The sequence below is a fragment of the Schistocerca gregaria genome, chromosome 2 (assembly GCF_023897955.1).
Source record: "Schistocerca gregaria isolate iqSchGreg1 chromosome 2, iqSchGreg1.2, whole genome shotgun sequence".
In the NCBI taxonomy this organism is placed as follows: domain Eukaryota; kingdom Metazoa; phylum Arthropoda; class Insecta; order Orthoptera; family Acrididae; genus Schistocerca; species Schistocerca gregaria.
In genome coordinates, this window is record NC_064921.1 from 617,382,638 (window position 1) to 617,407,767 (window position 25,130).

Here is a 25,130-nt window from a genome sequence, read left to right on the forward strand (position 1 = left end):
AAACCACGTTTGAAGCTCAGTTTGTATGCAGTTTTACGACCATCACGACCTAGAGCTCTATTTACATTGTTGGTGCTAACATGTGCATCTGGCCTTACATCTCAATAATTTATTTGGAATAATATTCATGTAAGTAGCACACTATGATACATTAAGTATTTTGTAACTTGGGATTTATAAAGCTCAATAAAATTAAATTACAATGCTACGTTAAAAACACAGAATTCCATGAGTTTTATGAAATTCACTCCATTACGTTGCTCAACCTGCCAGTTTACCATTTGTTTCATGGTGGTTTAACAGCACTAAACAGTACAAATCTCAATGAATATGCACGAGAAATTTAATGTTAGGTCTATTGCTAGGATATTAAAACTTTCTGAAAAACATTAATGACTATTCTTGAACTGAAATATTTCAAACTCTAATCTACTTTTTTAAAATTGTGTTGAAAAAAGTAAAAAAGAGTATTTTTCAATTTACTTTTTCTAATTTTTATTTAATCATATGGCTAGGGCACCCCCGTCGGGCAGACCATTCGCCGGGTGCCAGTCTTTCAATGTGACACCACTTCGGCGATCTGCAGCTGATGAGGATGATAGGATAATGATGATGACAGCACAACACAAGTCCCTGGGCAGAGAAAATTCACCGACCCAGCTGGGAATCGAACCCGGGCCCAGAGGATTGACAATGTCACATTTACCATTCAGCTACTGGGGGCAGACACTTTTTCTAATTATCTATAATATATTGAGAACATACTGAACTAGGCCTCTCAATAATATTCAGGAGTGGATTAGAAAACTCTGTTAATATCTGCTTCATTAAAACATAATACTCTTCCACACTCATGAGAATATTTGCTAATTAAGCTGTATTCTGACATATTTGCTTTCTAAGTTCAGGTTTGTCACAGCAGTCATGAAACATATAATTTATGGTTCCTGATTCAGCCGCTGTTTGTAAATCTTGTTTCTTCCCCATTATGCCTTATACTGAAAATCTCTCAAGGGCTTCTGTTTGAAATAATGTCTGTTATCTTTGCAAGTTGTGATTAACTTTTGTCATTTGGCTTCATTTGAAGAAACTTATTTAAATTGAACCACAAAAAGATAAGAACAGAAATCAAATGTACCTTTTAATCAAATTGACAAAAAATTGAAATCAAAACATATCTCTTGAATTACTGCTCCTTCTTTAGTGCAACATGGGACACTTGTGGAAGATAATGATAGAACATATGTAATATGCTGTAGCTTATGCAATACTATAAACAAATACAACTGTGAATGTTAATCTTCATTACACAGTACAAGTCCCAGTTGTCTATGTATCTTAAATATACTCAAGGAGAGAGGCAGGTCTTGGTAATTGGTATCAGTTACTTAATGACATAAACAAGGCTGTTGTCTTTTTTGTATTGATGGCAATATTTACAACATTCTCTGAAAACATCATAATTCATTTCCTTCATCATGCAATATTATCATATATCCTAACAACATCTGGATGCTGTTCTAGCTTCAGATAAACAGAAGACAGTTCATCCAAAATATCATCACTCAGTGTCACTTGGCTCTTTGGAATGTATTCTTGTTCTGCATATCTAATATCATACAGTCTTGTCTGCAGACCCTTTTTGACAGAATAGAACTGTTCAGCTGCACATATAAACTGAAACAAAAGAAGAGAATAGATAGGATTTCAGTCTTTGAGACAAAGTCACAAAACAAATACACAAGCAGACTTAGGGTAAATAAAAATTACAAATAAAATTTACGGAGCCAAGTTCATTATAGAATAAAATTTAGCTGTGCAAAATCTGAGCCCAAGACACAAAAAAATTCAAAGTTTTAGGAGCACTTCAGTGGATAACTGCAAAATATCGAACAAGTTCGAAGACAATTTTAGCCAAATTTAAGATTACTTAAAATTGAAGCTGGTAGTAATCCAAAGGAACTATTTGGATCATGTGAACAACATTTTGTGTTCTACACATTACAAAAATTTCAAGGCTGTGCTATTTTCACGATACAGGATGTCAAAATTACCTGCTTCTACGATGAAATCATGCTTCTCACTCAGTTTGAGTTCCCTAAAAAGCACTGCTGCAATCCTTTGCAAAAACATATCATGTCATTAAAAGAGCTAAAGTGGTCTATATAAAACAAGAGCAGGTGCATTAAATATCTTCAACAATGTGAATGTTTATCGGGTGGCCAAGAAACTTTCTGCTCTTCCATTCTCCTCAACGGCTTCACATGCTGATGGTGATAAGGAATGGGAACTGCAGAAAGAGTCAACTGAAGTTTACCAAATCTTGGATACACCCGCCTCAAATATCAAAGTCTAGAAATTAGGTTCACAGCACTACATAAAGCTCAGAACTGCCATGCACAAAGTGAAATTTTGTATGCAAAGCACAATTTCTGATGAGTGTAAGCCACCACATATATTTGTACAGCAAAATTCTAGTGATCAGCATATACTGCGTCAATTATGATTGATGACCTACCAAATGCTATGAAGCAAAAAATGCAAGTTTCTGCAAATCTTTAAACCTGCAAATTTTTTACTATAGGTTGGATAAGGAGTGCACATGCTGTAGATGGATGCTCACTGCAGTTCATGAAACACTAAAGACGCTGTTAGCCATAGTCAGCTGTCTGCTGTCTCAAGGTGTGGTGCTGGTAGAGAAACAGGTACGTCGTATGATATGCCTCAGGGTCACTTGTTTTCCCCTCATGGACTGCTGTGAAGCACCTTCCAGTGTACCCAATGCAGGACAATTATGCTCACCAGAAGAGTGACTGGCAGTTTGTAACACATTCATGTCGCTCGACGTGGAGGGTCAATGTAAGGGCTGGCCGCCTGGTCTCACCCATTCGCCCTGTATGTGGACAAGTGGCTGCTCCTTCAGCAGGGGCTGAGCAGGAGTGAAGTGGAGGGGGGGAGGGGAGGAGGAGATTTGGCAGGTTTGCTAGTTATCAAGAGCTCCAATGAGATGTGCTAGGGAGCCTCTTAGGCAAATAGTGTCCAAGGCTGGAAAGAAGATGTCTGCCAAGACACCTCATCCAAGTTGTGGAGGAGATCCAAGCCTGCAGCCATTAAAGACGCAAAATGTGGTAATCTGTAAGTTGTGGCTCATTTCGGCATCAGTAACATCCGTTGCTTGACTTCTGAGGCCATCACCAGTTCAAAAGGTAGCTGATGGAAGTGATGAAGACTACTAGCCTTGCTCAAGGAGTGCAAACAGAGTTAACAATTTGTAGTATGGTATCCAGAACTCACTGGGATCCTTCGGTTTGGACACAAGTAGCAACCCTCAACCAGAGGCTCCATTGATTCTATGACAGTCTTGGCTACAGATTGCTAGTCCTGCAATGTAGAACTTCCCTTGATAGGTAGGGGTGCACTACACAGAAGAAGCTGTTATTCAGGTAACAAAGTAATTGTGAAGTGTGTATGACCATTTTTTCAGCTAGATAATAACTTCAGGTCCTCTGATAAATGCACCCAGTTGAATGCAGAGTGTGATTCAGACTCCCTTCAAAGTAAAGACACTGTGAATGCAAAATTTTAGCACTAACTGCCAAACCATTTGTGATAAAAAGTTCCTGAATTTACTGCCCCTGAGGAAAGCTGCCGCACTCAAATTATACTTGGAACCAAAAGCTGGATGAAACCTGAAGTAGATGATCCAAAATATTTCACCAAAGTATGTAACATACACCAAAAAGACAATTTAAATGCTATAGAGAGGCAGTGTTCATTGCAATCAACAAAAATATTATATCTATTGAGACTTAACCTGAATCTGACAGAGATGTTATCTGAACATGAGTAACCAGCCTAAGTGAACTCAAGCTAATCATTGGACATTTACACCGGCCACCTGATTCCACCATAACAGTTGCAAAATCATTCAAAGAAAGTCTATACTCAGTGGCATGGACATACCCTGTTCAAGCAATAGTAGTTTAAGGTGATTTTAATCTGGTGAGTAGTCTGGGACATCTAAAGATTCATTGCAGTTGGTATGGACAGGCAGTCTTGTCAAGTACTTTTGAACAGGTTTTCCAGAAACTGTCTTGAGCAACTATTTCAACAACCAATGGGCAATGGAAACATTTTAGACCTTGTAGCTAGCTACAAACAGGCTTGGCCTTATCGACAACAGAGCTAGCACAGAGACAGGGTTAGTGATCATGATGTCACCATAATGATGATTAATAAAGCCATCAAGTGAGCTAAGAGAGTTTTTATTCTGGAAAGAGCAGATAAGCAATTGGTAGCATCTCACTTGGAAAATGAACAAACATCAATTACACTCAGGAGACGAAAGTTGTAGGATACCTCCTAATATTTTGTCAGGCCTCCTTTTGCCCAGTGTAGTGTAGCAGCTCAATGTGGCATAGACTCAACAAGTTGTTGGAAGTCCACTGCAGAAATATTGGGCCTTGATGCCTCTACAGCTGTCCATAATTGCGAAAGTGTGCTGGTGGAGAATTTTGTGCACAAACTGACATCTCGATGGTCCCATAAATTTTCAATGGGATTCTTGTCAGATGATCCGGGTGGCAAAATCAATTAAATTGTCCAGAATGTTCTTCAAACAAATTGCAAACAATTGTGGTCCAGAGACACGGCACATACAAATTCTATTGTTTGTGAACACCATGTCCAGGAATGGCTGCAAATGGTTTTGAAGTAGCTGAACATAACCACTTCCAGTTAATAACATGTTCAGTTAGACCAGAGGACTCAGTCCAGGCCATTCCCACACCATTATGGAGTCGCCACAACTTGGCACAGTGCATTGTTGACAACTTGTGTCCATGGCTTCACAGGGTCTGCACCACACTCGAACCCTATTGTCAGCTCTTATCAACTGAAATCGGTACTCATCTGACCAGGCCATGTTTATCCAGTCATCTGGGGTACAACCGATAAAGTCACAAACCCAGGAGATGTGCTGTAGGTGATATGGTGCTATTTGCAAAGGCACTCGCATAGGTTGTCTGCTGCGATAAGCCGATAATGCCAAATTTCACTGCATTGTCTTAACAGATATGTTCATTGTATGTCTCACATTGATTTCTGTGGTTACTTCACACAATGTTGTTTGTCACTTATCGCTAACAGCTCTACATAAACAAATTGCTGCCGGTTGTTAAGTGAAGGCCGTCAGCCAATGTGTTGTCCGTGGTGAGAGGTAATGGCTGAAATTTGGTATTCTCACCATGCTTTTGACACTGTGGATCTTGGAACATTGAATTCCCAAACTATGTCTGAAATGGAGCACCTCATGCATCTACCTCCAACTACCATCCTGCATTCAAAATCTGTTAATTCCTGTCGTGCGGCCATAATCACGTCTGAAACCTTTTCACATGAATCATCTGAGTACAAATGACATCTCCGGCAATGCACTATTCTTTTATACCTTGGGTACACAACACTACCACCATCTGTATATGTGCATATCACTATTCTCTGAATTTCGTCACCTCAGTGTGGTTCAAATATGATGGATGCAGTGCATCTAAGGAAAGAGGGAAAAGTATGTACTAAGTAAGTGTATTAAGGATGGAAAAGACACACAATGGTTTAGCAACAGAATACAGAAAACGATAAGAAAGCACAGATAGTTGCATCTTGGTTCAAAAAAGGATGCGAAAATTTCAACAGGCAGAAGTTAGTAGAAATTTGGACATCAATAAAATGACCAATGTGAAGATATCTGAAAAATTTGCATTTTGCAAAAAATGCATAGATTTAACCAAATTCTGCCACAAAGGACAAAAACCATAATTATCTAAAAAATGCTACTTAACTGTGAAATATATCCAGAGGACCTATTTTATCAGAGGTATCTATTTTGTTCTCTACACTTAAATACTGAAAATGTACTCAGTTTTAGGTTACTGGTACTGCAAATCAGCTACTGAAGCACAATTTCTAAAGGTAATGAGCAAAAGAACATGTACACAAAATAAAAAATGCATGACAGCAGCAATTTACCAGTGCGCTTGATGCTCTAGTGCCATAGTGGAACCTAGCTTCTTAGAACAAAGAAACGCACACATTTGCCTGCTAGCAAGTTCAAAAGTTCATGTAATGTGGAAACTTTATAACATGGCAATAGAAGGTGGCAGCTGTTTTGAACTGTGGTTGCATCAAATCACAGTAGAGGTCAGACCTGGACTATCTCATTAATGGTAATACCAACCTCAGCAATTAATTGTGCAGTAGTCCTTATTAAATGCTTTATGTGGCATGTGTATCGACTCTGCTCCATTGCCCAATTAGTAGAGAGTGTGCTGTGCTGAATGGGAAACAGAGGGAGTGTGCACCGTGTGAGGAAAAAAAAATTTAGGCAGTGCAAGTCAGCAGGCAGTAGGAGGGAGGACATGGACAAGAGAGGTGGATCTCATAGACAGTCAGAATCACATGCTATGTACACATCTATCCAGAGCTATTTTTCCAGGAAGTGTTTGTGCTTCATCCTGTTTGTGCTGTGCCAGTACTGAAAATAGTTTGAAGTTGGGTGTTTGGGCACAAGTAGCCAGAGCCAGCTGTGGGTAATGACCATGAGGAGAGCTGCTTGGTAACTGTTTCATGCTTTAAGTTGAGTAAGACCATTTCATCTCTTTGTGCCCGAACTTGTGTTTACAGGTTGATTTGGTTATCTGTCAATTAGCTCATTCAGAGCATGCTTTCTGAACACAGAGACGTTGTTCTACTCCTGTGAACTAAGGAACTTGCTTTATACGGTTATAGAAACTTACAGGTCAAGGTGCTGTGTAAGATCAGTTTCGGACACGAGTCTGGTGGTATACAAGCCGGTGAATCATATTCTTGTTGAATACTTGCTCACACCTATGATTGCTCTGCTGATGGCAGAATGTTTATCTAACACCCACTCATTATTTACACTGCATGGCATGGCTGATGATGCAGTAAACTGTGAGTTCTGTGTAATTGTTGTAATAAGGTGATGCATCCTGTCTAAGAATTCTTGGCATGTAAAGAAAATGTTCACTGCAATGTTTATTTGCTAGAAACTATTGGTTCAGCACAAAGTTTGTCATTATTTCTGGTTAAGTTATCTGTAGACATGATTGTCTGACCACTTGTTCACTACTAAGTCCATCACTAACTAATTCATTACTGCTGTTTAAAATGGAAAAAAAATAATTTCAATTTTTCTGTGCAACTGTTTAAAATTTTTTCTATCATAAAAAGGGTCAGAGTTACCCATCAGATTGCTCTAAGTAGTGGTTATGGTCTATGTGCTCTATATCTTGGTTAGATGTTACTCTTTAAAAATTGCCTTTCGAGTTGGTTAATTTACTTGAGTTAGTGCTCCTCCTATGGACTTAAGTTAACTGTTTCTTTTAAAAGGAGTTATTTTCAGTTGTTAATCTAAGTGGGCTATCATCCTTAGCTTGAGCAGCTATTTAAATATTTTTCTACTAAAGGCTAGTGTTATCTGCCCGAGTGCAATAATTAGCTGCCAAGGACTTTGTCTGCTATTCTACAGATCTGAACGTACTGGGATTTAAATTGTCATTTTCTTATTTGGCAATTTTAGCAAGCTAGGGCCATTAGCCTGAGTGCTTTAATAGCATCAGATCTGGCTGCTGTTTCCTTTTAAACATCCCTAATTAATTGCAGCAGACTAGGTTGATGATTTTATTGATTAAGGGTTACTGCTTTAATAACTTGGATGCTTTGTTGTGCTATCTGTCAGACAGGGGGAAGCAAATTATCATTTGTGGGGATTTCAATGTTGATTCCCTGAAAGAGTGTAATAGGAAGAATGACCTTTTAGTATTACTCAGTTCTTTCAATTTGAGCTCCGTCATTGATTTTCCTACTCGGATAACAAAGAACAGCAGTACATTGATAGATAACTTTTTTATAGACCAAGATAAGTTTAAGGACATAAATGCTTATCCTGTTGAGAATGGTCTTTCAGATCATAGTGCACAGCTTGTTACAGTACATGACATAGCTCCATGCAGTATAATAAATCAGACTTTCAAAGCAGTGCGTTCAATTAACAATATAAATATTGCAAACTTTAGGGAAAGCCTACAGCAGCTAGACTGGGATGAAGTGTATAAGGAACCCGATGCAAACTTGAAATATAACTTATTTCACAATACATTTTTAAGGGTATTTGAAAATTGTTTTCCCAAGAAAATAGTTAAACATAATTCCAAGAAAACATATAAAAAAACCTTGGCTAACTAAAGGAATAAGAATATCTTGCAACCGCAAAAGAGAACTGTATCTAACAGCAAGAGGGAGTACTGACCCCGAAATTGTTCAATATTATAAAAACTATTGTGCGGTACTAAGAAAAGTTATTAAAAAGTCCAGAAGCATGTGTATCATGTCTGAGATCAGTAACTCTGATAATAAAATTAAAGCAATTTGGAATATTATTGAAAGGGAAACAGGGCAACCAAGAGCACAGGAAGACTTTAGTGCAATAAAACTGAATGACAAGTGCACTAACAAACAATCAGAAATTGAAAATATTTTGAATAATCATTTTTTAAATGTTGTGGAGAAAATAAGATCTAGATCTTCACTAGAAGAGGCAAGGTTATTAATAGAAGAGGCCATACCTGCGCAGTTTGAACCAACTGTAATTCCACCAACCTCTCCCTCTGAAATCAGTAAAATAATAAACTCACTGAAAAGTAAAAGCTCTTACGGAATTGATGGCATTTCCAGCAGAGTACTTAAAGCTTGTTCCCCACAGATAAGTAGGATTCTCAGCCACGTATGTAATAGCTCTTTGGAGCAGGGTGTTTTCCCTGATAGACTGAAATATGCCATTGTAAAACCATTGCATAAAAAGGGGGATACGTCGGATGTCAACAACTACCGCCCAATCTCTCTTCTGACAGCTCTATCAAAAATTTTTGAGAAAGTAATGTATTCAAGAGTAGCCTCCCACATTTGTAAAAATAAAGTACTAACAAAATGTCAGTTTGGTTTTCAAAAAGGCTTTTCAACAGAAAATGCTTTCACTGATCAAATATTAAATGCTCTGAATAACCGGACATCACCCATTGGTATTTTTTGTGATCTCTCAAAGGCCTTTGATTGTGTAAATCATGGAATTCTTTTAGATAAGCTAAATCATTATGGTTTGAGTGGGGCAGTGCACAAATGGTTTAATTCATACTTAACTGGAAGAATGCAGAAAGTTGAAATAAGTGGTTCGTGTAATGTTAAAACAACAGCTGATTCCTCAAACTGGGGTGCTATCAAGCACGGGGTCCCACAGGGTTCGGTCTTAGGTCCTTTACTGTTCTTGATATACATTAATGACTTACCATTCCACATTGATGAAGATGCAAAGTTAGTTCTTTTTGCTGATGATACAAGTATAGTAATAACATCCAAAAACCAAGAACTAAGTGATGTAATTGTAAATGATGTTTTTCACAAAATTATTAAGTGGTTCTCAGCAAACGGACTCTCTTTAAATTTTGATAAAACACAGTATATACAGTTCCGTACAGTAAATGGCACAACTCCAGTAATAAATATAGAATTTGGACAGAAGTCTGTAGCTAAGGTAGAATTTTCAAAATTTTTAGGTGTGTCCATTGATGAGAGGTTAAACTGGAAGCAACACATTGATGGTCTGCTGAAACGTCTGAGTTCAGCTACGTATGCTATTAGGGTTATTGCAAATTTTGGTGATAAGAATCTCAGTAAATTAGCTTACTATGCCTACTTTCATTCACTGCTTTCGTATGGCATCATATTCTGGGGTAATTCATCGTTGAGTAGAAAAGTATTCATTGCACAAAAACGTGTAATCAGAATAATTGCTGGAGCCCACCCACGGTCGTCCTGCAGACATCTATTTAAGGATCTAGGGATCCTCACAGTAACCTCACAGTATATATATTCCCTTATGAAATTTGTTGATAATAATCCAACCCAATTCAAAAGTAATAGCAGTGTGCATAGCTATAACACCAGGAGAAAGGATGATCTTCACTATGCAGGGTTAAATCTGACTTTGGCACAGAAAGGGGTAAATTATGCTGCCACAAAAGTCTTTGGGCACCTACCAAACAGCATCAAAAGCCTGACAGATAGCCAACTAACATTTAAAAATAAATTAAAAGAATTTCTAGATGACAACTCCTTCTACTCATTGGCTGAATTTTTACATATTAAAAAAAAAAGAAAAAAAAACCTTAATCATTAGTGTCATGCAATATTTTGTGTAATGTAATTTCTTGTACAGACATCTTTTATTAACCTGACACGTTCCACATCATTACGAAGTGTCGTATTCATGATCTATGGAACAAGTATTAATCTAATCTAATCTACTGCCTTTCAAATTTGCTAATTCATGTGAGCAAGTAGTCTTAACTGACTTTTACTTGTTAACTTAAGTGGCCTAGTGCTCCTAGCTCAAGTGTCCATTTGTGTTTTCCTGCAACACACTGTTTGTATTTACTGACTATTTGACCTGAATACTTTCAGCAAACTATGTCCACTATTTCTTTGATTAATAGTTGATGTTTAAAAACTGTCTACTGGTTGCTAAATTATGTGGGTTGGTACTGTTAGCTTGCCAGTCTGAGGTAGTGCTCAATGTTATGTACAAGTGTCCAACTGCTTGTTGCTTCATTTAATTTTGTTGAGCTCAGTATTCCAACACAGTGTTAATGGTGATCCTGGGGGCTATTTAAAACTCGCTGACCTAAGAAGTATACTGCCTACTTTAAGTCATATACCTAGTTCTTGAGTATATTATTGTTATTTAAAAGGGCTGTTTCCTGGGCTTAAACTGTTCATGCGTACTACCACTGCACGTGTTATAAGAATTTTTAGTTTTTTGGTAAAAATAAGTATTATATCAAATTGCTCAGGATACCAAAGTATGCATTCCTATGTCTTTTTTTGGGTTGTCATAATAAAGTTTTGGAAATCTAATAGTTCCGCACTTTTCGCTTACAGATCCTTGTATCCAACCAAACCCGCTCAAAAGATAGATGTAGTCTAATCCTGTCTCACTACCCTTTCACTTTGCATTATGCATTGCTCATTGTTTTCCTTTTTATTTCGAAATGAGTGAAGAAACTAATTCTACTTCCTCACAGAGTTTGATTATGACCATCAAAACACCAGACGTCATCAGTGGTTCCTATGAGCATGAGTTAAGCTCTGCTTTCACAGAAAGACAGAACATAGATGTAGCCTGACTGCCCTGCAAGGTGGTGGCAGAACTTGCTTACCCCACATCATTCCTCTTCCCTCTAACAGTCATAATTGTAGTTTGTTTACATTCATGGCTCACTGCCAGTTTACAGTGTCCACACTCTACACTATAGTGCAATAGAAAAGAAGGGAAAAAAATTCTGTTAACGTATTTCAGTCACACCGTAAATCTTCTCCTGATGTGCAAATAGAGTTATTTTAGTATCTACTTCTAGCTATGTACCATGTCAGTTCTATCTGTAGCGTTGTCAAGTTGGGATTATGCACATGCGAATTGCCCGCGAAAGTTAAAAATCAATACTCTGTAGCTTTTGTAATTATCAACTTGAGTGGTAAAAGTAAAATAAAATCAAGAAACAACTTAAATCAGAGGAATGAAACAGTTCCTGGTTCTCAACAGAAACAATCATTTGTTGAAAGCTTAAACACAGCCATAAGAAGAAAACACACAAAGACCATTTAGGAAAAACACTGATGAAGCTTCTGCAAATGCCAACATTCAGGTCCAAAGGCTCCCACATTATCACTTTTTCTTCCTTCTAGTCAGTTTCAGAGCATTAAGGCTTTATGTTCCGGCATGTAGGGCTACAATGTTTTAAATCTGTATCCCTATTCATTTGTAAACAGAAATGTACTCCCTCAGACTAGTTACTGTATGGGTAGGGTCCAGTACATATGTCTGCACGTTGCTAGGCACTCTGTTTTAGGTCCATGAGACATCAGGTGCTCCATCCATGGTCTGCGCTATGTCAGGCTCTCCATCCGTGGCCTGCACCTGCCAGAGGTGGCTCTAGTTGTCCTCTCTTGCTGCTGGTGCTCTGACCGCCATCCATACCCGGCTTGACCGTCCTCTGATGTCACGCCTATTGTCTAATGCTCTGTTTCACATCTGCATTATGCTGAGTGCAGAAAGGGCAACTAGAGCTGCTACCGGTGGGTGTGGACCATGGATGGAGCACCTGACACAGCACAGACTGAAAAGGGCACACCTAGCACCATCCAAGTACAAATACTGGACCCTATCAACTCAAGGAGCAGAGAATGACTCAAATAACCAGCAGGAAACCTGATTTTTCAACAAGTCAACATACTGCTGGGAAAGCCTGAAGAATTCCTCAAAAAAAGTAGATAAAATTTTGAAAAAAATATGACAGGCATTCAATAATTAATGCAGAAAAAAATTTTTTGGTCAATTTTGCATTTTAAAAAAATGCTAAATTTGCTGTAGGATATCATGGAATATTCCCACTTCAGCCCCTCTAGCTTTATGAAGTTCCAGTATGTTGTAGCACTATCCATAGCCTTCAAAATTGTATCTTTAACGGAGGTGTGTTCCAACCAGAGAGCTATCATTGAATTTCTTCTGGCGGAAAACCAGAGCATCGCAGATATTCACAGGCTCTTGCAGAATGCCCATGGTGACCTGGCAGTGAACAAAAATATGGTGAGTCGTTGGGCAAGGCATCTGTCTTCATCGCAACAAGATTCCGCAAACCTGTCCGAATTGCATTCTGTCCAGCCACACACAGCTCTGACTCCTGCAATATTGGAACATGCAGATAGATACTCTCATTCGAGGTGATCAGTGGTTCACAATCTAACAACTCAGCGTGCAACTGGATAACTCTGTTAGTTGTACCGACACATTCGTCCATCATTTAGGGTACTCAAAGGTGTGTGGCCACCGGGTTTTTCAACTCCTGACAGACGATCATAAAAAGTAATGGAGGACTATCTGTGTAGAATTGCTTGTATGTTACAAGGCTGACTGTGACAACTGTTTGTTGAACTTCATCACAGGTGATGAAACATGGGATCATCACTTCAAACCAGGCAATCCATGCAGTGGTGCCACACCGCCTCTCTGAAAAAAAGAAGTTCAAAGCTGCACCCTCATACAGTAAAGTCATGGCAATGGTCTTCTGGGACTCTGAAGGAGTTGTCCTGTTTGATGTCCTCCGTCGTTACTTAAGGAAAAGGATTCTATCCATCATTCACTTGTTGACCAGTCTGGTGGGGCAACAGAAGACAGCAAAAGGAAAGCTGAAATTCTCAATTTCACATTTTAAAAATCGTTCATGGAGGAGGATCATACTGACATCCCATTGTTTGACCCTCACACAGACTCCCATATGGAGGACATAGTAATAGACATCCCTGGTGTACGAAATCAGTGGAAAGAGTTCGAAACATATAAGGTGCCAGGTCCAGATGGAACCCCCATTCAGTTTTGCAGAGAGTACTCTTAGGCATTGACCCCTTACTTAGTTTGCATTTATTGTGGATCTCTCGCCCAGCATGAAGCCCCAAGTAAAAAGAAGAAGCACAGGTGATCACAATATTCAAGAAGGGAAGAACGGCCAACAACATTGCAGATAAATATTCGCAGCACTGGTTTGTAGCATAATTCTTAAGGATATTCTAAGTTCGAAAATAATAAATCTTCTTTATCCTAAAAACCATGCACGAAGGGCAATAGGCAGCTTCCATATTCCTGGATTTCTGGTCAAGTGTATGATACAGTGCCCACTGCAGACTGTTAATGTAGATCGGAGCATAAGGAACACTTTTCCCAATATGTGAATGGCTCAAAGATTTCTTAAGTAATAGAAACCAGTACACTGGCCTCGAAGACAAGCGTTCATCAGAGATGAGGGTATTGTCTGGAGTGTCCCAATGAAGTGTAACAGGACCGCTCTTGTTCTCTATATACGTAAATGATATGACTAAGAACTGGAAAATGTAGCACCTATTTTTGGAAAAATTTGAATTTTTTTAAACTGATTAGGCACACAAATTTATAAGGTTATCATGCTACATAAGTGAAGGCAAACAAAGCTTTAGTTGTTTGAAACTGACAGTTAAAAAAAGTGCTAATTGTGAACGTTTTGACTGGAATGCCTGCTTTTGCAAAAACTTAACATCTTTTTCTTCCAAAATGGCCTTTGGTTTCTTCATTTGGTTGTATTTACACTTCCAAAAAGGATTTTTCTGTTGAAAAGCAGCAGCATTTCCCCCCGAGTGAACTGAATAAGTCTCTGGTTTAAGGTGTTTCTGGGCATTATTTGCCTTTTCCTGCCCATTTTGGTTATTACAAATTCTGCAGGCTATTAATTTTGACATTTTGTGGGCACGTATAGCCATGCAACCTATGCTTGACAACACTATAGGTAGAACTGACATGGCACTTAGCGTAGAAGTAGAACAGAATGTGTGGTAACTCTATTTTAATGTTACAGGAAGAATTTTGGCGCAGTCAAAGAACATTACTTATTTTGCTTTCCAGTCGCTATAGTGCAGAGTGCAGGCACTATAGGCTATGGTGGCAGATGGTCAGAAGCTAAACACAATAGAATTTTGACCACCAGAGGGGACAGGAGAGGGGCAATGAAACACGCCTGGCTCCCTCTCTCGGGGCACCCACCTAGAGCAGAAATGACACACTGTCAGACGCACAGAGACTACCCATCTGTTCTGGTGTTGCAGGGTTGTAATCAAAATCTGAGATGGACCAGAATTAGTCACTGCACTTATTTCAAAATAAGAAAAGGAAACAATCAGCAACACACAGGCACGTCTAATGCACAACTGCTTGTTGAGCTTAGTAGAGTATTGTCAATGATGTAGTTCAGGCCCGGCCTCTAGTGGTATCTGATCAACCATGGTTCAAAACGTCCACCATTTAATTTGCCATGCTAAGAGTGTCCACATTGTTTCAGCTAAGAAACATACATGTTTCTTCACTGTAATATGTTAGGCCCCATGGCTGAGTACTATGTTGCATAACACTACATGTTTCTTTGCTGTAATATGTTAGGTCCCATGGCTGAGTACTATGTTGCATAACATGTCATGTATCTTAACTAAACCATTCAACAGCCCACAATTGGCATGGCACCAGATCACTGAGCACATAGACACATCATCGTATATGTACACTTTTTATTTTGCAAACATAGTTTTACGCACATTATAGTTCCAAACTGGGCTTCACCAGATTTTGTACAACACCAGTAACTGAAAATTGGTTACATTTTCAATATTAATATGCAGAAAATAAAGCTATTTCAAACCATCTCTGATAAAATAGTTCACCTGGATATAATCTGCTATCAAATTTCGACTATTTAGTAATTTTGCATTTTAGCACTTTGGGGCAGAATTCACACCTATTTCGCATTTATCACAAAATGCGAATTTTTCCAAACCCTAGATATGACGGACAGGGTGAGCAGTAAACTGCAACTATTTGTTGATGATGTTGTAGTGTACAGAGAAGTGATGACGTTGTGTGACTGTATGGGAACACAGGCTGACTTATGCGAGATTTATATTAGGTGAGATGAATAACACCAGGTTCTAAATTGGAAAAAAAATTGATGTAAATTAAAACAGATGATAAGCAAAAAATCTTTCTAATGTTCAAACACAGTATTGGTGATGCGCTATTTGACACACTCATGACAATTCAATATCTAGGCGTAACAATGAAAAAGCAAAATTAAGTGGAACAATCACATTAAGGTCAGTAAGACAAATGGAAGACTATGGTTTATTGGGAAAATATTAGGAAGTGTAGCTCAGCTATAGAGGTGATTGTATATAAAACACTACAACAACCTGTTCTTGAGTACTGTTCTAGTGTGTAAGGTCCCCACCAGGTTTGATTAAAAGACAGTGAAGCAATTCAGATAGTTGCTACTCACCATATAGTGGAGAGTCTGACTCACAGATAAGCACAACAAAAAGACTGTCACAAAATAAGCCTTCGGCCAACACTGCCTTTGTGAACCACAGTGCTCAGAGCCATTTTTGAACACACACACACACACACACACACACACACACACGTGACACTCACAAACATGACTGCAGTCTCTGGCAGCTGAAGCTAATCTATCTGGCTTCAAATGCCAGTTTATTTTATGACAGTCTTTTTGTTGTGCCTGCAACTCAGTATCTCCACTATATGATGAGTAGCAACTATACTGTTCATAGTACTGTTACATTCCATCCTGGATTTTCCATTGTTTGAAGGATTTCAGAAGTGTTCTGCTAGATTTTTAGTGGCAAGTTCAATCACTGTGTGATTATTACAGAGTATGCTTTTCACAAAACACTACTGAAAAATTTAGAGCACAGGCATTTGCAGCTGACTGCAGAACAACTCTACTGCCAATAACATAAATTTTTTGTAAGGACTGCAAAGACAAGATAAGAGAAATTAGGACTCGTACAGAGGAGCACAGACAGTCATTTTTCCTTTGCTCCATTTGCGAGTGGAACATGAAAGGGAATGACTAGTAGTGCAATGCACCAATGCTCCTTGTGGAGTATGTATGTAGATGTAGGGGTACATGTAAACAAGACTGGTCAATACCACAAGTGGCTTCATAATTTACAGTTGCACACAGAATGTTAAAAAAAAAACTAGAAAGCTTCCACAGTAGATGGTTATATATATATATATATATATATATATATATGTCTGGCAAAAAGGAAGTAAAAATGCTTTCTACTGAGACACAAGCAAGTTATTAGCTTACCTCAAGGCTGGCAAATTTAGCCTAGAATTAAAATGCATTCAATGGACTGTTATGTTTAAAAACATGAAAACATTTAGTAAAAGTTGTACTTCATGTTCAGGTCTCTTATACAAAATACGTTACAATGATAGTCTGCACATGCTTCACAGTCGTATTTCCAAGATGTTTTTTTAAACTCATCCAGAGGAACTCCAAGACAAACATAACCTTTTGTGGCATAGAAACATCTGCTGTTTATAATTAACTAAAAAATTAAGAAAATATGTGGTGATAATTTACATATGTGTAATATACATCAAAGTATGCACAAATTTGATAAAAAAAATTTGATGCCATGTTTATGTTCCATTTAACTTTTAGAATACTTACAAATAACTGTTCCAATCTGGCAATCTGAGAGCTAGTAACTTCTCTGTAGAACTACTAAAGGGCACTCAACAGATTCTGATAGTTAAAAAGTTGTTGTAAACATAAAATGACTGGAAACCTGTTATGCCCAATTTATCCCAAGCTTGTGTAGCACAAGAATGGTGATGCCATAGGCTTGAGATTCTGAAGTGTGTTGAGCATAAAACTTTGTGCATCTGATCCCAATATTTACTTTTGATTAGTACTAACATCTATTTTAAGTTGTCTTAGGCCAAAACTGTTGTATAGCTCACATGACATTTAGCATTCTCCTGCTGAAATCCTTCCAAAAACCATGAGCTGTTATTATTGTGAGATTAAATTTTGTGCAGCTTAGTTTTGTTTTATAAGAAACACCACTGCAAAACTACATTCAAACTGAACATGGTTGGGTGAGGACCACTGATCCACTTAATGTCATGTCCTGGGAGTCATGAGCTTAAACCCAAACATTGAAAAGAAAATGAAAGAAACTGATAAATGTATTTTTAGTTGTACATTACAAAGAAGCAAAAAAGTGGAAACATCAGAATATTTTCATAATGTTAGTAATTTCAATTTCTTGACTTCTAGAAGCAACTGTTTTCACTGTTCCCTTAGATCTTAACAGTACAACTTTTCATTTAACAAAACTTAGTTAAAACTATTGTAATCACTGAAAACAAATATCAAGTCAGTAAATGGAACCCAACTATGCTCGAAACAGAAAATAAAATTACTTAAAAATAAATGCACTTCACTTACCAAATAATTTAAAAAAAAAAGTTTGGCACATAGGTACAATAGGGCAACAAAATAAAGTGAGTCGAGGCAAAGTCGCAAATTGTGTAGGCCTTGGCATTTCACAAAAGAGAGAGAGACAGAGAGAGAGAGAGAGAGAGAGAGAGAGAGAGAGAGAGAACTTCAGACAAAGGTAATATGAGATGAATATGTGGTGCAGAAAATTATTTGTAGAAAGTGAGAAAGTCAGGATTCCTGACGATGCTCACATCTGACTTTGACAACTTGTACAGTTTTCTATATCATTGTAGATACACATATTTTATGGGAAAATAAGTGTCGAAGACACTTAGCATAAATGGTTAAACAAGCATGTAGAGAAAATACTAGAAAACACATTCCAACTTCTTAAGCTTCCACAAATAAAGTTACACCACTTGTTCCCAGAATTAACATTTTCCATTATTTACAACACTTTTTATTGATCTCCTTAAATGTCCTATGTTCACAATGCTAATTTATATCTCCTTTTGCATTAATATATCTATAATTTTTGCTCTGGTTTTCACTTAATGAAATGGTGTTCATGGAGAAAAAATAAGTAGCCTTTCACATAAAATGATTTGGCTTTCAAGTAATGGTAACAAACATTATACCCTGAGCTCTTTACTCTCTAGATCTTAATTGGTATTAGTTATTGTAAGTCAGAACAATTTGTGGAATTAGTAGTCACTGCCAACCTAGCAATATCTATTAATTGTTCACACCAAGAAAATTCTTCGTGTGGTGGCTGACATGAATAACTGTTTCAAAAGAGATCAGGAGATATTATATGAGTTCAAGACTGACATTCACTTGTTTACAATCACTACCAACATTAGCTATAATACTGTGAGCTAGTACGCTAACATTATTAGAGGCATATGATTTCCATGTTAACTTTTGTGATTATGATCATATACAGGCAACAATTACTACACAGTGTTTGAAGCTAATAATATATTTTCATTAGTAGCTTGCAGACACTGAGTTAGTTTCGTATCATGTGGATCACCTGCATGATAAATCATAATTATGTGGAACATCAAAAATTAATTTGTAAGAAAGGCTACATGCTGACCATTTACAAGACCATTTTTCCCTAGATGACAGTTAATAACTTCTACCCACTGCCTTTTACACATTACTACAAAAATAGAAATTCTTCTGGGGAATAGGGGGAGTTAAATAAAAAAGATTTTTTAGTTTATTTTCAAATTTTAATTTGCTTTCTGTCACACATTTTACATAATTGGGTATGTGAACAAAAACTTTGGTGCAAAATTGTGCACCCCTTTTTGTGCTAAAGACAACCTCAATGTGGGGTAATAAATAATATTGTAATAATGTACATCACTGTTCCTTTTCAGCTGCATTGGATTATTTACATCAACCTACATGAGGGAGGAAATATACTGTGAAGCAGGAGTCAAAATGCCTAGCTCCTTAAACAAGATGGTTATGGTGAGCACAACATATTATTCTTGTAGCACATTTTTGAGCAATGAGTATTTTCTCTCTTAAAGATAAGTTACCCTAGAACATTATTGAATGAAAATATACTGATCTGCCTCTCCCCGAGATTTGCAATGATTCTAAGAGCAAATGTGGCTGAACAAAGTTGTTTTCGAGGTTTCAAAATGTGTTTTTTCCAATTTAAATTCTCATCTATATGGGTACTATTTTTTTTTTAAGTTTCCACCCTATTTGTTATTGTTGTCTTCTACTTAAGGTTAAGCTGGTTGGTTGCAATGAGAAAGCTTTTGATATCTATCAGCACCATTTGATTTCAACTGATACAGCTACTCTTATAATCCACCATGCAAACTCTTAATTATGTGTTTTGTTGCTCATAACTATCATGTTTGTGAATAGACAATTGTGTTGTTAGATTTTCTTTTAAGTAGAATTACAGTGTTTTTCTGGTACAGTTTTAAGATGGAGAATATTACAAAGAGAGACAATAAGATTTTTTTCAGTGGAAGAGAAAGTAAAAGTTCTCGATAAAGTTGAGGTGCATCATGGAATGTGTGTTACAAGTTTAAGTATTCCTGTGTCCACACATTAAATAATACCATCATGAAAAGCAAGGATTTGATTTTGGAAAGTTCAAACAACAGTGAACGAAATGCAAAAAAGGAAAAACAATATGCCAGTACTCAAAAATGCAGAACTGGAAAGAATTACAGGGAATTGGTTTCAGACAACACATGCATCCAACAACCTGGTGAATGGTGTGATGTTACAGTAAAAAGCACTGATGGTGCATCTGTAGGTTGGACTAATTGATCAATAAGAGCTATAATGTGATCTACAAAGCTGTATGTGGGGAAGAAAAATTGCATAAACGTAAAAACTGTTAGTGAATGGCTGACTGGTAAGTTGAAAGAACTTACACAGCACTATGAACCAAAGGACATCTTAAACACCCATAAAGCAGGACTCTTCTAAACAGTACTTCCAAATCAAGCATTTCCCTTCAAAAGTGAAAATTGCAATGGTGGGAAACATAGCAGAGTCCATCTTACAGTAATGGTAGGTACCAAGGCTGATGGTTTTGAAAAACTGAAATCCTTTGTGATAGGAAAATCAAGCTATCACAATGTTTTAAAAATGTGATACCTCTGCCCACAAACTACAGTGCCAATCACAAAGCAATGACATCAGAACTTTTTGAAGAAAGTTGTATAGCCTGGACACAAAATTGGCAGTGCACAACAGAAAAATTCCCCTATTTTGTGACTGCTGCCCTGCACACCAGATAAATGTAAATTTGATAAACATGCTACCAAATTACAGAACATGTTGCAGCCCTTGAATTTGGGTATTATCCATGCTTTTAAACCACACTGTAAAAGATACGAAAATCCATGGTGATAAGGCATTAACTTTGACGAAAGCTCGAAAGAATCTTAGCTGCTTTATAGTCTTGAGTTTGCAAGCACTGCATTACATAACAAAGGTGTGGATGGAGGTAACAGTGTCCATCTCAAACTCGTGTAAAGCTAGGATTTTTTTTTTAACAAATGAAAGATATAAATCTGATCTACCATATGAGGATGATTGTGAAAGTCTTATTGCTTCATCATGGGAAAAGCTACAATTAGATCATCCAGTGCAAGACATCTTCCATGTTGATGAAAGGTTGTGACTGTTGATAGTGGGTCAGTTCTCATATACAAGAAAAAGGTGACAGCATAGGATGTAAAAGTAATAGGACGAAAGTGGGGCGCCTTGTAGTACAGACGTAAACGCAATAGTGAAGATGACAAACAAATATATTTCTGCTGCAGTAGTGGACAGCAAAGCTTTCCACTTTATTTATGATATCAAAACACATACAGAAAAAAATTCACCATAAAAAGTTAAAACAGACTACAAATCTGGATTTTATGTTCAAAAAATGTATGTTTTTGTGGAAAGTAACTACAAATGTGTTCATATGCCAGATTTTTGTAAGATTACTGGTTCCCAATTAAAGGTCAGTACAATGAAAAAAGTGATTTATTTATGTTTAATCAAGTATATGCTTAAAAAGTAATTTCCCACCTTCTACATTTTCCCCCATTTTACACTTTTTTTTTAAGCCCCTTGAAAAGTGTAAAAGAGGTGTTTCACTTCAGATAACAATCCACCAGCAAAGGTTAAAAAAATGTGTATAAGCATCTCAATATTTACCAAGTAAATCTTGGTCTGTACTCTTGACTTAAAAAGAGAGGTGTTAATCTTCGCTATATCTATAAAAAAATTTTCACAATACACAGATGAAAAGGTGAATCAGATAATACCCTACGTAAACAATCTGCAAGAGTTGAGACAATGTTGCTAATAATTATCTGAGGCCTGCTCTACAACACCAATTTCTTAGTTCCCAAGGAAAGTGAATTGCACAGTTATTGTATACTGAGTTTAAGATAGTAAAAAAAAAGAGCAGTTTTCATGTGCATTATACCTTTTCAACCATCTTAAATTAAAATCTATACTTTAATTCATTCATACACTTCAAACATTGAGTTTACTGATCAGAAATCCTTCTGTGCTACTACATACAAGGTCATCAATTTAACAAGTCAATGTGTAATAATTTACCTGCAAGACATCCCCATCTAACTGATGCACCTCTTCAGCTCCCACCTCAATTGCATGTTCCTCAGCAACATCAAAGCCAACTCCTGCTGGTGTTGTTACTTCAAACACTCCCTTGTGTTCAAACATTCGACCACCACCATCACTCACAGTAGCTCTGAAAATTTCTTGTTGGTTAATATATTATAGACCTGCAACTACAGTTGCTCTAAACTACTAATAAAAGTTCAAATATTAATGTCAACTGATAAAGTTCTCTTGAACTTCCAGGCATGTCAAGTGGTTCAAAACCCATGAGTTTTCAGCCAACTGCTCCGCAGCCACTGTGAAGTACTTTACTACTTTTTAACTATATGACATACACAGAAATTCAAGACAATTTTATCAGTAAATGTCCTGGTGAAATCTAGCATTCACACCTAAATATTAGCAAATAAAATATTACCACATTTTCTGGTTGTTGTTTTGTCATTTACATAAGGGATGACTGCAAATAACAACTTCATCACAAGACCACCATTAAATATTTAGCACTGTGGAAATGCAGTCTTAACATATACATAAAATTAATCAAAAACTCATTTTTAATCAAATATGATACAGCCATGCTACTTTGTAACATTTAAGCACAGTACTTGTTATGTTTGAACTGAAAACAGTTGTTCTATACCCATAACAAATATCATGACAAAGATGAAAAGTAATCTTCAGACTTGATGCAGTAGCGACGCTGCCGCACGCTAATTCAAGCTCGCTGGTGTGTGTGTGTGTGTGTGTGTGTGTGTGTGTGTGTGTGTGTGTGTGCTGTACACGTGTGTCAGTGCAGTGTTATGCGGTCGTAATTACTGTAAACAACGTTTGTGTAGTTCTGCGCCCAGCTTCTAGAGGCGCTGTGTTTTCTAACTTTTACATGCGTTCTGTTTATTATTATTATTCCTTGTTTTTTGAGTTAGTAGTTCCGTGCCTCCTGGCTTGTGTGGACGAGTACTGTTTTCTCTCCTAACTACGGAAGTTTTCCAAAGATTAAGTATCCTTCTGTAGAGGCCGGAAGAAAATTTTGTAACTCCCATTGGCCCATGCATGCCGGGCGTCATCAGATACGTGCTCGCAATAAAGTTATTGTTGCTCAACTGAAGGTCTTCATTCTTCTGAATCACGTTAAGCAAAGGTCGGACAGCCACCAGTTTAGCTGAACCCGACAATATTTCACAAGAACATGCTCCTAATAAGACATTTCCTTCATGTTGGGAAGGAACAGGCTTCTTCAATCTGTCTTTACTAGGAGTTGGGCATATTGTGATAAAACTCAAAACTGCATGAAGAAATTAAAAATCTACCACAAAGTCCAACATTTTATTGGTCTAGAATTAAGAACTCTCAGTGGCATTATAAGCAAAAAAAGAAGACTGTAGCCCAACATTTTGTTATTAGGGGTCAATACAAATCACACAAAATTAATGATCAAGCTGAAGAATTAAACCAGATGCCAACAAAAATAAAAATTAGGTAATATTTGTTTTGAGATTTTGTACATCAACATTTACTTGTATAAAACTCACAAATGTTTAAATTGCATTGAATCTGGACAGTATATCTGAAGTACCATTAATGATTTCAGACAATGAGATAGGTCTGGCTACTTCTATACCTGCACTTTGTTACAAAAAGATTTGCTAAACAGACAATAATATGGGCCTCAGAAACAAGACTCCTCCTACAGCTTTTTACTTAGGGCAAATAAATTGCAGAATTCCAGGATGTACAGACAGAGTAGCCAAGTTGAAAGAGGGATTAAAAAAGATAAAATGGATGTAGTACAATTATCATCAGAACTGCAGTGAAAAAATGAAGGCCAAATATAATTCAAATCTGGATATGTGTTTTATTACAGAGAAGGTTACACAAAACAAAGGAATTGATATGTAGGCATTATTGTAAGAAGTGAATTAAAAACAATAGTATAGATCCCTATGGAATATTGAAGAGAATAGCAAGACCTTTTTGAAAAATAAACAAAAGATATTCCACAGAAATCATACAGCTCTATGCAGCAATATGCTGACATTATATTATAACGTAGAAGACTTCTAGGCTGAGCTTCAGAAGTTCATAAGTGACAGGAAATACATGACAAAATGGTGATCAGGGATTGAAGGTGAAAGTTGGACAAATACTAAAGTTTATGTCTACAGTGTAGAATATTGAATATAATGCTAGAAATGATAAGTCATTAGGTTAGTACAATTTTCTGAGGACAAAATATCTGCCCTTAATACATTTCTCTAGAAAACAATAAACAAAAAATGAACCTCAAATATGGGGCTAAGACGTACAAGATGTGACAATCCTTAATATGTCAAAATTGCAAGTGATCACAGGCTCTTCAAATGAAGAGTAAAAACCTGATGCAACATTGAAAAGAAATGGACTCATCAGACAGGAAGTCGAAAACATAGCATTTGATTATTTAAGAATCATTAATTAAGCCATGTTAAATTAAGCAACAAATTCAGTATCTTAAAAATTAAAGTTATAACATTATAGATAAATGGGCAATAGTTTACATTTCATTAAATTGTTTGTAAATTCACAGAGCCCACGAAAATGATTTCTGCAATGTGGAAAGAAGTCAAAGGTGTACATATTGTTTGATAAAGGAACTTATACAAACAGCTAAATAAGTCACAGGCACAATGAAAGCAAAATCAAATCAAATGGAACAACATGACAGACATTAAAGAGAAGGAAATGGTTATAGGTACAAAACAGAATAATCAGATTAATGTTTTCAAGACATGTGAGGGGAGAGAATGAAAATTTGATACACTAAAAAACTACAAAACATAGAAGTATAAAGAAGACAAATCAGAAACTTATACTTTATTACATTTCAAAAGATAATATGGCAAGAAGAAAATTATACAGTCTTTCCCTAATCTTTTAAAATGCTTGTATAGCTCAGGTAATGAGTCAGAAACATAGAGATGTAGTAGAGAGATTATGATGAAGTAATAAAAATGATTACAGCTGAAGGAACAAGTATACAAAAGGAAATTA

The 25,130-nt window shown here is 36.9% G+C and overlaps 1 protein-coding gene across 1 annotated transcript in view; it reads right to left on the reverse strand.

Annotated features, from left to right (window-relative positions):
• Window positions 1-1,130: 1,130 nt before the first annotated feature.
• Window positions 1,131-25,130, reverse strand: part of LOC126334592 (translational activator of cytochrome c oxidase 1-like) — a 59,419-nt gene continuing 35,419 nt past the window's right edge. Inside the window, exons 4-5 of the mRNA XM_049996985.1 lie at window positions 22,077-22,230; window positions 1,131-1,677 (exon numbers count right to left, since the gene is read on the reverse strand). Of these exons, the coding sequence (XP_049852942.1) occupies window positions 1,477-1,677; window positions 22,077-22,230 (355 nt within the window). The 3' untranslated portion in view covers window positions 1,131-1,476. The remainder of the gene's footprint in view (window positions 1,678-22,076; window positions 22,231-25,130) is intronic.